Source organism: Amphiprion ocellaris, chromosome 14 (genome assembly GCF_022539595.1).
Source record: "Amphiprion ocellaris isolate individual 3 ecotype Okinawa chromosome 14, ASM2253959v1, whole genome shotgun sequence".
NCBI classification, from domain to species: Eukaryota; Metazoa; Chordata; class Actinopteri; family Pomacentridae; genus Amphiprion; species Amphiprion ocellaris.
Genome location: NC_072779.1, coordinates 30,951,323 through 30,965,462, shown reverse-complemented (window position 1 = coordinate 30,965,462; position 14,140 = coordinate 30,951,323). Strand labels below are relative to the sequence as shown.

Below are 14,140 nucleotides of genomic sequence, written 5' to 3'. Positions count from 1 at the left end.
TAATTGTTTCTAATTTTAGTAAATTTCAGCTCAATTTCAAACTTATTTATGGCTAATTATTTTTCTTGCTAATTTTGCCTATTTATTATCTTGAGGTCTATTTCAGTTTCAGGTTATTTTAATTTCCAATTTTGTTTATTTATATTTATTTCCTATTTCTTATTTGTAATTGTATATGTATGTATATGTATGTGTGTATGTATATATACACACACACACACACACACACACACACACACGTGTGTGTGTTATCTTCATTTCTAACTGACTCATTTCAGAATGTATTATTGCTTTTAATTCATTTATTTCTGCTTATTTTTATTTCTGATGTCAATACATTTTACCTCGATTTCTAACATATTTAGAGCTAATTATTATTTTTTTGCTTCTTTTGCATATGTATTATCTTTATTTCTAATTTATTTATGTTTGATTATTTTAATTTCCATTTTTGTTTCTTTATTATCTTAAGTTCTAATTTAGTTATTTCTAATTATTTAAATTTCAAATTTGATATAGGCTCTTCGGGTCCAGTGCTGTTTTATTTTGAAAACGGCTCCCAGACAGGGTGTTCTCATTGCGGTGAACTTGACGTCCACGAGCTGCGGCTCTGGACATTTTAAGGTGAACACGTTTAGTTGGGAGCGGAGTTAAAAACGCGGACAGAGCTGCTGTGGATGAAGAACACATGAGAGGAGGCAGAGGAGGAGGAAGGCGCGGTCCGGTGGCACAGCTGGATTTATTCTGAAAAATAAAATAGAAAAATAAAAAAAACCACCCAAAAGCGGAGAGTTGCTGGGACTTGGCGGTGTTTCAGACTCCGGTGAGCGGCGACGATGCTCCGCTCCGGTTCTTCGGCTTGAACAGCTCAAAGTGAAGCAGAAAGTGTCAGTTTTGGTGGATGTTTCCTGGAGGAAGGCGATGGTTCCCAGCTGACTGTCGCAACACGCTGCGGTAGGTGAACCAGACCCGGACCTCCTCAGCTGCAGTTTCACCTCCTTCATCTCCACCTCAGAATGGATTTCCACCTCCTCCTGTCGGGCTCTGCTGAAAGTCAGTGACAGCTGAAGCGCAGCGCCGAGGATCCGTCGGATGCCTTTTTGCACCTCCGCTGCTTTCCCACCATTTGCGCAAGGAATTTCATTTTTGAATTTTTAATTTGGAGCGGTGGGGGAATGACTAATCACACATTCTGCTGCTCTTCCTCAGCTCATTTAGACTAGTCACTGTGACTCCTGCTTTTTATTTTTGAAATTCTTGGGTGAAAGGGTTCCTGTGAGCCATCATTGCGCGCGTCATCTCCACTGACTTATCATTTTTTTGGGGGGACGCATTGATCGGGGGGCTGCGCGCAAACAAGGACTTGGATTTGGCGACGCCAGCCCTCGTTCCCTTCTCACAGTTAACCAATTTGCAGCAACTTTCCCGTCTCATGTGGAGGGAAAACGCTCGTTCTGGCGTGCACAAGTCGCTCAGGTTCGCTCCAGACTCTGGAAAGACTGTAGTCGGGTGTTTGATTTGGGAAGACCTCGACACTGTCACAGATCCGTCTATTGCGCATTATCCAACTTAAAGAAAGACAACCGTGGAAGAACTGTTGGAGGCTGCGGAGGTATTTATCCACCATCTTCTACTGGAACAACTGGGATTTTAACATCCACCTGCTGGGAATTTCTACCATGTCAGGTGTCCGGGATCTCAGATGGCCTCTCTTCATCTGTGTGGCGGCGCTTTCGTGTGGTGAGTGAGCCTCCCCTCTTCTTCCTCCTCATCTTCTACCTCCTCTTCCTCCTCCCTCCTCCTCCTCCTGCCCTCCACCCTTCAGGATCATAACTGTGTTGCATAAAGAAAAAAAAAAAGAAAAAACTGCTGGTTTATGGTCTTTTTTTTGCAAAATCTTCACAGAAATCTGCAAAATGTGTGCAAAAAGTGCACCTTCTTCCCATTCAATAAGAAGAATGTTAAGTTTCTACTCAAGGCAGCATAATTGGGATCATTTGCACCTCAGATATAAATAACTCCATCAGTCCTCATGAGCATCAAGCTCCAGAAAATTCCAACATTTTAGGGAACATTATTGACACTCTCCCTTTGATTTTCCCACCTCACAGTCGCCTCTTACACAACCTATAGTGCGTCCTACATACCCTGGCGACATGCACGGCAAAAGTGAACCAAATCAGACATCCCAAAGATGATTTCCTGACATGTCCCAGTGATCTAGTTGGACTCCCGAACACTAATCCTCCTTTTAATATCCAACTCCTCTTTTTATTGATGCAGCAGCAGCAGCACTGTTTCCAGCAGCGAACAAAGTGTGGCATTGCACTGCACGGATTAAGTGCACTGCTGAGAGGTAAACTGAGTAGTAGCACCTCACAGAGCAGCCTCTGTTTATTCATTTTGCAGGCGTATTTAAAGAAAAGCATATTTAGACTTTCGGTTAGGGATTGAGCGCTTCGCCCGGGTAAAGCTGAAATTTCCCCCCCATATTTACTGCATATACACCCCTTTGCATCCTGTTAGCCTGTTTTTTTTGCACAATATCTCCTCTCTCCTACTCAAGTCCTGCCTCAATTTCATTACCACACAAAAGAAACGCCTACGTGTGCAGTAAAGCGTATACTTTCCTTGATGTCTTCACCAAGGCTGTGCAGGCTTGCGTGCTCTGTGCTGCAATACTCTCTGCCTACACAAATGCCGCCTGTGGTCAGCGATGCTCAGTGCAAAAGGGGGGAATAACCCTCCTCCCTGGACGATGAGGGCGCTGCTGTCAAACGTAAACAGATCTTGGTGAGGAGGCCTCGGAAAACCCTCCTGCTCTCAGCCCCTCGGTGCTCCAAACCTCTTGCCCCTGTTGTCGCATTCGCATGCTAAATAAACAATTTGTGAGAACACCTCCAGAGAAAAGCAGCGGGATGAAGAGCTAAGGAGCAACTGAAAATCCCCAGGTGTGAAAAAGCAATATCGTGGACGGTGAGGCCGCTCTGGGGGAAATCCGGCACCATAATGAATCTATTACTCCTCATTCTTCTCACCTTAAATCATATTTTCGGATATATTGGCCGACGCGTAACAAGCTAAAGATTGTGGTTTTCTTTTTTTCCCTGATTGAATAAAAGCCTCGCAGGGATTTGCTATCAAGATGCCATTGTGGTTGGTCACTTTCTAGCGGGAAAGCGGCTTATTTTCCTCCACGTGGAGGTCGGGTTGGGTTCAGAGTGTTGCATTCTTGGAGCTGGTGGGGGATTAAGAGTTTCGCTCAAGGACACTTCAGCTTGATAAGAGTGTTTGAAATGCTGGTTACTCATTGTGGTTTAGAATTAAGGTGCAGATACGTTAGCACTTGGTTTGGATTATAGAATGACACCTGTTTGTTCACAGTCAATATCGCAAAAGCACAAGCAACTGAATGAGAATATTGCTTAAATAGAACCAAAACTGTAAAAATACTCATTAAAACAGGAACTATTAGCTCTAATAATGAGTCAAAATGCCAACAAATGGGACTTTCAGTGCCATGTTTCGATGCTACGGACATATTGAGGTTTGTTACTGATCGATACACTGTAATCGGTTCAGGCAGTAGACAGCCAAATAAATCTTCAAACCGTAGCTACTCTTCAACTAATTGATTGGTTACTGGGGAGAATGAAGTCGGCTCATACCTGTAGATGAACTAAATCATCCACAGAGCGCTGAGGGACTCTACCTGCTGGCCTCATTAGCCTAAATGAATTCTAAATAAACGTAAAAACTAGCAGCACATTAAATCACTTCAGGGTGGTTATTTTATAGCCGATTCGGAGCAGACCGGCACACATTTCTATGATTTCTGAAAACGGAACTATACAAACTGGTGATGGCAGCACAAACACTACGGAGGAATATCATTTAGACGAGTTCGCGGCTGTTTTTTTGTTGATTGTTGATACAGAAGGTGCTGGTTGCAAAGTTTACATTTGACTTTTTGTTCATCTGTTTGCACAAAATGCAGCCACGATTCATTTGGAGCCACTTGAGTAAATGTCAGAGAGGTTGGACTTTGTTGGGTTGGGTGAGTTCCAAACTGTGTAGTCAGTTACTCCTGTTGCCTTCAGTAATGGATTAATACTGGAAAACTACTGATGATGAGCTTTTCTTCTTCTGACAGTAACACCGGCAAATGTCTGTCCAATGACAATTTGAGATGAGAATGTACTGACCCACAATCCACCAGTAGAGCTTGAGGTTACAGCCCTAATAATTAATATAACACATTATCTCTTCCTACATATGTGCCAAAAATGGTAAAAATTGGTCTGCCTTACCTGGAACAACAACCATATCAGCCTCAATCAGTCAAATTAATAGACTTTTCAAAAAACAACTCATTAACCTTTAGACGGCTGCATTGTTTATGGGGCTACTGCTCATTTTGATTTATTTTCTCAGTTTATTGTTTATGTAAAGTTTTCTGATGCTTCCAATTTACTGATTTACTTCAACTAACAGTTGCTAAACAGATGCAGCTAATTGTTAAATATATCAGAAAAAACAGCAAATCCTGACTGAAACCATCAATACATTTGCAGACTAAATGTTCTGTTGATTGACTAACTACAATTTTGCTTCAGTCTGGCAGGTGAGTGACAGTAGTCATAGATTTTGTGGATGTTTTAGGTAGTTGCCTTCTGTAGAAATGGATCTCTACTCCTGAACAACTTCCTGGATGAAAGCCAAAAGCAATATATTGCTAACTAGTTCCGTGGAACTCGGTGTGGTGACTGTAGTGTTACGTAGTTGGTTGCACGGGGCTGCAGTGTTTGCCCAGTCATCCCAGCAAAAAATCGTAAAAACTGGTCCACCTTGCCTGGAACAACAACCATATCTGTTGCCATCAGTTAAATAAAAACACTTTTGCAAAAGAAATAACTCATTAACCTTTAGACGGCGGTGTTATTTATGGGGCTACCACTCAAATATATCAGAAAAAAAAGCAAATCCTGACTGAAACTAGCAAAATATTGGCCGACTGAGTGTCTGTTGATTGATCTGATGAATCTTTTCTTTCACTAAAGCAGATGAGAGGCAGTATTCATATATTTCATAGGTGTTTTAGGTAAATACCTTCTATAGAAATGGATCTCGACACCTGAACAACTGCCTGGATGAAAGCCAAACATGATATATTGATTCAACTGGGATAAACAGACCGAGTAAGTCTCGATCTAACTGGTTCCGTGGAACTCGATGTGGCGAATGTAGTGTTGAGCAGCAGTCGGTTGCTCGGGGCTGCAGTGTTTGCCCAGTCATGGTTTGCATGTAGCTGGCAGCCTTCCCAGCAGCAGCAGCAGCAGCAGCAGCCCATCTCTGGGGGGAAACACTGGACAGAGAGCAGACAAAGCGGCAGTGTGACACACCAGCTCTCATGTTCTGGCCTAATTGATTTACACGTGGTGAAACGGAGCCTATGTTTGAAGAGCTTTCCCCACTTTCCATCCTTTTGTGTGGGAAACACGCCGCGTATCCACACGCATCGACACTTTGTAACTGCAGATGAGTCAACGTGGCTGTTTAGCTGTTGTGGTTTGGTTCTATAGCGTGCAGATGTCAAGATGTGGAATTGTTGCTGGTGCACCTATCACTTCTGTTTATGGTTGCGCCCATGAAGCATATGCTTTTTTATTTATTTTGTTATATTTAGCTAGCAGTTGATGCTTAAGGGAAGGGCTTCTTGTGGCTGCCGGCGTCAGATAGTGGTGTGTGGAGTGCAATGCTGTTTTTTTTCTTCTTTAATTTCAGTGACAGATGAACCCAAGGCTAAAACCAGTCTGTGCTCTGGTAACAGCGGGGCAACCAGCTACTGGAAACAATAAGAAGCTGTTACTGGAAAGACGGATCTTTGTTTTGCTTGCCACTGATTTTCCAGGTGGGATTCAGTTGATTTTTCTGTATGTAGTCATTGGAATGAGCCCAAACCGGATCTCTGTTAGTTGTAGAAACGCTCCTTGAATCCCTCCGATGCTCTTGAGTTTTTCGCTCGGAGCTCGTTCTTCTGAGGCATTGTGGCTCTGCTGTGGCTGTTGTGTAGTGAATTCTAAGGATGTTGTCTTTTATCAGCGGTGAAAGGAACCTTTTGTGAAGCTCCGGTTCCCCTCAGACATGGTGTGACATGCACGAACTCTTCGTGAGATGCTCCGGGGCTCGATGGTGAAGCTCCTGCAGAAACCACTACAGTATCTGCTTGCAGTGCATTAGCCCTTTTCTTGGCAGACCTTTTGTGAGCGGTCTGAATCTTGAAAGCGTGCATGTTTTTTTTGCCAGGTGCCTCAATGGCCTTCAGTTTAGCATGTTGAATACACCCCACTTGGTTTTCAATCTGCCCAAAAAGCTGCACTTCTTAAGAGCGAAGATTAAACACGGTAGATATCACATGCATTATAGATTCACAGAGAGGCCCAAGGCGACCATTTCCTCCCATGGTTTGCCGTTTGCTTCACACGTCTGTGAACACCTTGTGAGGGAGAAACTCGCTCGAAAAACACTTCATCAAGAGCAGTTTATCTGTCTATCAGCCAGACGGCTCCTTCAGGCCGGGGTTATATTTAAATTCGAAAAGTTCTTCTCTCTATTCTTTTATTAAGCCGTCTCTCCTCTGGTAATAATTGCTCTCTGTCTGGAATAATCCACCAGCTGCTTGCCGCAGTTTCTGCTTTTGAGCGCCACGATGAACTGAATAATTAGACGCACATGCTAATTATTCATTTCAAGTAGCAGGTGATCACTATAGTATGACGCACATGCCGCAGATACAGATCTAGTTTTGTTACACGTCTAGACTTTTCTCAAAGTGCTGTTTTTTCAAGTAGTTTTTTCCCCGCACCAGACAATTTGTCCGTGACATTTACCCAGAATGTGCTCATAACTGCGAGAAATGCACTGATTCACCGTCGGAGAGATGGAGATTGCGTGGACATCCTCCAGCTCTCCTCCAACTCGACAGAGATCTGTAAGTATTCTCAGCAGGGAAGCAATCAGCCCTCTGCATTAGGCGATCACACATGTTTGGTCTGAAATCAGCTCTTCTGCTCTGCACCTCGCGCACAGATTCCACAGCACCTTTGATTTGAAATAGCTTTCTCTTCTGCCTGTGGTACTGTGAGTCAGACTTGGGAACATTTTACTGCCTAGATCTCACATTTGCATCGCAGAGGAAAACTTTAAAATGGATCTGGATGCACGGCGATATATCTTGTCGCTGCTCTGGAGGAGCTGCCGGATCTCGGACGTCCTCTGGGGAAGATGTTCGCCTGGTTGGGCTTTGCTTAACGCCTTTTATGAGGTTTTATTGTCTAGATATAATGGCACGTTCCCTTCTGTCTGTGGTGTTACAGGGGTGTAATCCTTTTCCTCTAATTCTGGTCGTCTTGACATGGCAATATAGCTCACATTTAATAAGTTGTCTCCCCTGACACGCTGAAAGAGAATGAGCTTTCTCAAGGAGGGAAAGGTTACCCTGAAAGTGGCCCCTTTAATTCCTCTAAGAGGACTACACGGAATACAGATTTGAACAGAAATAGTTTGTGACACTGTGTCCACATATGGCGGATGACATATCCACAAGAGAGGAAAAACCTCCCCCGTTGTGCAAAGTGTTCGTGGCCTTGCAGTCAGGATTGTGTAACCTCACAGTAGGTCTGGAAAACGGATGAGAGTGATTATGAAGCTGTTTCACCCTTCCTGGGCTGGCCGCCTAACTGTACATTCAAATATCTGACGGTATCAGCAGCTGACAGTTAGATGAGTAGTGAGATATCACTGCCGCCGTTAAAGATAAGCCTACAGTCAGCAGATTTCTTTACTTTGCACAAAGACTGAAGGGAGGAAAAACCAAGTCTGGCTCAGTGATATGCAGTTTTTTCACCCTTTTTTGGGCTATTGATAGTATTTAACAATGTTCTGATCTAGTATTTTTGGCTACCAATCCCAGTCATTTACTATTTAGCATCTACTTATACCGTTTATAGATAATACACTCTTCAGGTATTGTAGATTAGCTGTAGTACATCGTTGTGCCACCAGGTGGAGCCTTTTACTCTTTACTGTAGCAAGCAGAAGAGGCAGGCACTTCCATGTTGGCAAGCAGAGAGCATTCTGGGAGATTAGCTATTGAAGGAGCATCATGACAGAGACTCAGTGACTCCAGGAAAGCAAATAAATAAAGGAGCACCGTGACAAAGAGTTGTTGACCTTAAGCTAACAAACGAGTAATAAAATCAGCCAGCTTTATGTAGAATAGTGACTTTACACCTCAGTAGGACAACTGATTGCTGTTATTGCAGCTTTTTTTTTCATATTTCAGCGTGAAAATAGATGTAAACAAAGATTCAGGCACAGATTTGTGTCGATACCAATCACTTCAAAATTTCAGATCTTGAGATCTAGCTCAGGACCTTTCTAACCTTTCTAACACTAATATTTTAATGAGCATTAGTGGTAAGAGGATTTTAATACAACTGGATAGAAGCATCCAGCTTGCTGTTTCCCCACTTTTTCTGTCTTTGTTCTAATCTAAGTTAGCTGGCTGGCAGCTGTAGCTTCATAAAAAACATACATAAATCGGACGCTCTCATTGAGCTTTCACTGAAAGAACCTAATTGTTCCTTAAAAGGATAATTCTGGTGTGTGGCAGTGTGAAAATTAGAACCATGTTGCTTGGTTACAGTAGTGTTGGACTCAGTTAACCATAAAATTATGTTTCTGTGGAATGCAACTTCTTGTCAATTCTGTTTTGATGAAAACACATTTTCTGCCTGATTACATTTCTTTTGGACGCTTCAGAGATACATTTCAAATCAATACACTCTGTATTTTATTTTGGTAACCCAGAAAATGGAGGGACAATGTGAAACCTGTAGTGAAATAGTTGTATTTTCGTGAACCCGTCCAAGTAATTTTGGTGCCTGAACTTGTGCTTTCGTAAACCTGACCGAACAGTGAGTCAAAACCAAAAGCAAAGTTGTGTTGCTGACTTCTACCTACTTACACAAACTTTGTGGCTCTGTCAGACTGACAAACTTTCCTACAATTTCAAAACGATAGTGCAATTTAGTTGTATAAGAATGTCACGTTGTGGAGACGGGGTTAACTCAGTGCACTTCTTATGATCTGGAAATCTGTAAAATGGACAGAAAAAAGTCCAACATGGCAACAGACAAAGTCATTACAGCACTTGTCTGTTGTAAATGCAGCTTTCGGTCAGATTTCCTTGTTCAACATTGACCTGCTGATGTCTCTGCACACACTTTTTTTGTGCAACAACAGATTATTGTTGACATTTCCGGTGTCCTCGCTTTCCATTTTACCTCCAGTCAAACCTGGTTAGATAATCTGGATGAAATGTTGGATGGTTTGTCTGATCATCTCACTGCCATATTATCATAATAGAAAGAAATGATGCTTAAGGGCCAATTTTTAAAGCCACTAGTCAGTATTTTGTGATATATATATATTTTTTCACCTTCTTTTGATAGAATCTGGTGCTTTGGGATCACTGCGTCCCAAAAGTTTACTACAGCGCTAATAAAAGATGGATTTTATTGTACATAACAATATTGCAGCCTTCAGAGTTAATGTATCTGTCAGAATGAATGTACTCTTCCTCCTTGTGAGGACGAAACTAGATGGAGCTCGGTGTGGGAGGCCAAATATGAAAAGTCATCCTCCTTTAACAGCATTAGACATGAAAGGTAATAATCCGCTGGTGTTTAAGATTAGATATACATCCAATCATTTGTCAGACTGTAAAAACCGGAGAGATCAACAAAGTCAAAACAGATAAACCATCTGCTGCAGGAGTGTTGGCTCCCCCCGCTTTGCATATCAGCAGTATTTCCCAGTGGGCCGCATGTGAATGATTTGTCTGCAATCGGTGCAAACCGAAGAAATATGATATTTAGCTTTCAGCATATCTCACAGTCTTTCCTCTCTTTCCCACACTGATTTCCCAGCGCCACAAATCTGCAAAAGGACTCAGAAATACTTGTTCCCGTGTAAAGTTAGTATCCAATCCAAGCCAATCCAACTTTATTTCTAAAGCACTTTAAAACAACACTGTTGGCCAAAGTGCTGTACACATTAAATAATAAAATAAAAGAATAAATAACCACATAAAAATACAAATAAAATAATGCGAGTATAAAAATAAGACATAAGACACAGTTTGTACAGTAAAAGTCAGCTCGAAGCTGAGCCATACGCCAAGTTAAAAAAATGTGTTTTTAAAGAGATTTAAAAATAGGGAGGGAATCAGCCTGTCTGATATTTAATGGGAGCTCATTCCACGGTTTAGGAGCAGCCACAGAAAAAGCACGATCACCTCTCAGTTTCTTTTTGGTCATAGGCACCACCAGTAGAGCTTGATCTGCTGACCTCAGTATGGGACAACATGCAATCAAAGGCTACTGGTGAACACTCAAACTCTACCTGGAGTGCAACTTTTGTTTTTGACCTTGTGTCCAGCATGTTTCGAAACATACACAGTACTTCTATTAAAATGTCACAGACACACTCAATTAAACTGATGTATCTTAGTGCACAATATGCAGATAACCGATGGAACAGACGGGCAGCCGAGCTGAGAGAGATGATGAATGCTGGTGGGGTCATCAGCTGGGAATAGGAGGTCTTTTGTTTGCTGTAAGAAAGTTGTTGGTGAAAAATGCATCAAGCCCAGTATTGTCCAGGATGCACTGCAAATACACATGCATGCACTGATTTCCCAGAGCTACAAATCTGCTCAAGGACTCAGAAATACTCGCTCCCGTCTGGCAACCGACCTCCTCCTCTACGGTCGGCCAGCGCTTAATTCTTCCTCGGCACAATATTGTTTTCAGCTGTGGGATTGCTTTTCCTGCTGCAGTCGACCGAGCCTGGCTGGGTGTTCCTCCACCGTCCACGGCTGTTTCTCATTGTCAACAGGGCAGCAGAGGGGGGGGGGAGTGCATTAGAAACAGCTCCCTCAGATTAGTCTTGCTGTTTGACGATCATTTCTATGGAGACACTTGGTGACATGTTCTAATGTCATGTTAGATCATGTCAAGGAAGACTGACTGTAAATAGACGCCACTGACTGCCGCTCTGGTCTCCTGCTGGTAATTACATGTAGGACGTCAAGCTCTGCAGTAACACGACTGGTCCAAGTGTCAACACACTCTGCAAACACTGCACTGCCGTCACTTCTATTCTGAGAGTGCAGGAAAAGCAAATATTCCATGTATTCATAGTCTGAGGTTGTTTTGAAATTCTTAACCGCAGAAAAACTCGGCCTTCTGACCTGTTTTAATGAAAGCAGCTTCAACTATGAGTGGAGCAGGAATGATTAGTCAATTAAATAATTAACACAGCAAAAGAAAATTAATTGCTGTCTATATTTTTTAATGGTTAATTAAACGTGCTGTTTGTTTTAAAAAAAAATGTTTTTGAAATACTCAAACTTTTTTCTATTTTTTTCAGAAATTTGGCGTTTTTTGACACAAAAAGACAGTTACAGTACATTTACAAAATTAGTTTCAGAAATATGACCTTTTTATTGAGCAGATCAGACTGTTGCATTTGAAATTTATGGGGAATTTCCTTGTTTTTACACGTGTAAATATCCTTTCATGAATAATCTAAGGTCAAGAAAATGCATTTAAGCATGGAAAATTACAATATTTTAATTAGATGGTTGTTTCCCATTATTCTTTGCTTTTTAGGGTATATTTTCTTTCCTTTAACTGTCTCATTTCTGCTTCTTTAATATGAAGATATGCAAGTTCTCTTTGTTTTTCTTTGGTTTATTTGGTTGGATCGGAGCAGGACAAAGTGCGAAACATCATTAGTCAATTAACTGATTAACAACTATTAAATCATTTTGTAATTGAAAGAAGTTGAACATCTTTGGGTCGTGGACAAAACAAGACATTAGAAGATATCATCTTGGGCTTTGGGAGACACTTTTTTTTGACTTTTTGTGCTTTTGTCCTGACATTATATCCCAAACAACTATTCAGCTGATCAAAAAAAAAAAAAAAAGATCAAGGGATGAGTTGACAATGAAAATAATCATCAGTTGAAGCCCTGCGTCGTCTCATAACTCGATGTTATTGCAGCAGTCTGAAGTGAGGCGGTGATTTCTGTTATTTATTCATTCTAAGTCCTCGTAAAAGACGTGTTCGGACCGTGAAAGTGAGAACAAATTAAAAGTGACATTTCCGTTGTGATTTTTGATGCGTGCGTTTCCTGCTTGTGGATGTTAGATGTAGCTGTCAGCTGCTGTTGTTCGTCTCCTGAACCCGACAGTGGATCTGCATTTTCCCGTCTCCTCCCTGTGATTGACTGGTTTCTGATTTTTGTTTTGTACAGTTTGTTTGTTTTTGCAGGAAACATTCTGACTTGTGAAGGTGATGCAAATAAGCAGTTTTGGCCACGATTTGTAATTTTGCTGGAGCGCCGCCGGTTCTGTTAAACCGTTGACAGCTACTGTGTTCACTCAACACAGCAGCTTTTATTTAAATCATTAAACTTCTATGTAAATGCCTAGAAAGTTTACTTATTTTCCAACTTGGTGCCTGTGTTTTTCAGTCTTCTTTTGCTGTGGGCACTCTGAATCAAACATGATGGCGTTCCTTAACAGAACTAAAAATTGCTGCCAAAGTTCAGAGCAGGATTGTAAGAATATATTGAATTTCTGGCTACGTGTCTGTGTGCAGCTGTGCCAGAAACAAAATAAACCAGTTTGTGAGGAGCACAAACGGCATTTTTTTTGTGTTCGGCTTGTCTAGAAAATAACCCTGAAATCAATCAATAGCGTTGTCTAGGACTTTTGAGGCTGATTTGCTGAAAATCCAGTTTGAATCTTAGTCATATTGATTTTAACGCGGGGAAACAAACGCTTGACAAATGAGGCCACCATAACGTTGACTGCACTGGATCCGCCTGACTTCAGTGATCATGTTGAGCACAAAACTCCAGATGAGAAGCGGGCCTCTGTTTGTTTTTTCATGTATAATTCAAACACGCTTATTGCTGGTGACAAAGGGATACTCGCTAAGCGATGAAATCCAGAAGCAAAACAGCCCTTTAAAGTAGGAAATATTAATCAGAATTAAAGATAAAAAAGGCATTCTGGGCTACTTCCGTGTCTCACCAGTAAGCCATTGATTGTTGTGACTGTGGCAAAAACGGGATTTCATTTTTGACCCTTAAAATCAGTATTAATTAAATGTACAGGCTGGAACAATAACCCATTTTTTAGCTATGTCATCCACATTGGTACTTTCACTCGCAGACAGTTTTATATTTTCCTGCCCTGAGGAGAAATAAGACGTCTACTTTGAGCCATGAACCCCATAAAATCCCATTCAGCTCTGTCTAAATATGGCAGAACTCGTACCGAAGGAGCCACTCGCTCACAGAGACCAGTCCCATTCCAGAATAAATCTCGCCTGGAGGAAGGAAAACTTCACTCAGTCACTGTTGGTATTTTTGGGAACAATACTTTCTCCATATTTCATGAAAACAGACTCCTGCGCTTGCATGGATCGGTCTCGACTAGCTGCAGCTTCCTCAGTTTAGGCCAGAATTGGAGTATCGAGTACTGCTCATGGGCACGTTTGCAAAATATTACACTTTAATAGAAGAGAATTAAAGTTTCTGGCCCGACTTCTCTACACTTCTTGCTGTGCGGTCTGCACCCTGGAGCTGCCGCCAGACTGAGCAACGTCCCGTCTAATCAATTCCTTTATTGGGTTACATAGGGGTCTGAGAGAAAAGGAATCCCTGGCTGTTATAATAGCCTCTGCTATGCTATATTATGTGCAAAAGACGTTTTAATAAATTTACCATAAGCCTATGAAAGAGGATTTAATGCACACAAAAGGAAAAGGAGAAGCTGCGAGCTCCTCCTCGCTGTGGCTTTGGGCTACTGTTTGCCTAACATTTTAACATGGGCCAGAATTTTAATCATACATTTTAGTAAACATTTCTGACTTGCTGTCTTTGATGAATAAAAAATAACTTGTAGCACTTAAACCTGTCCTTAAGCAGATATGTTAAATTAGTGATAGCCTTCTCCCCCACCGTCTGTCAATTTTTACATCTCCCATGCTTACAAATT

At 41.6% G+C, this 14,140-nt stretch overlaps 1 protein-coding gene across 1 annotated transcript in view; it reads left to right on the top strand.

Moving 5' to 3' along the window:
- Window positions 1–624: 624 nt before the first annotated feature.
- The window catches only part of tmem132e (transmembrane protein 132E), a 578,927-nt gene continuing 565,411 nt past the window's right edge, over window positions 625–14,140 (top strand). Inside the window, exon 1 of the mRNA XM_023274649.3 lies at window positions 625–1,740. Within this exon, the coding sequence (XP_023130417.2) occupies window positions 1,680–1,740 (61 nt within the window). The 5' untranslated portion in view covers window positions 625–1,679. The remainder of the gene's footprint in view (window positions 1,741–14,140) is intronic.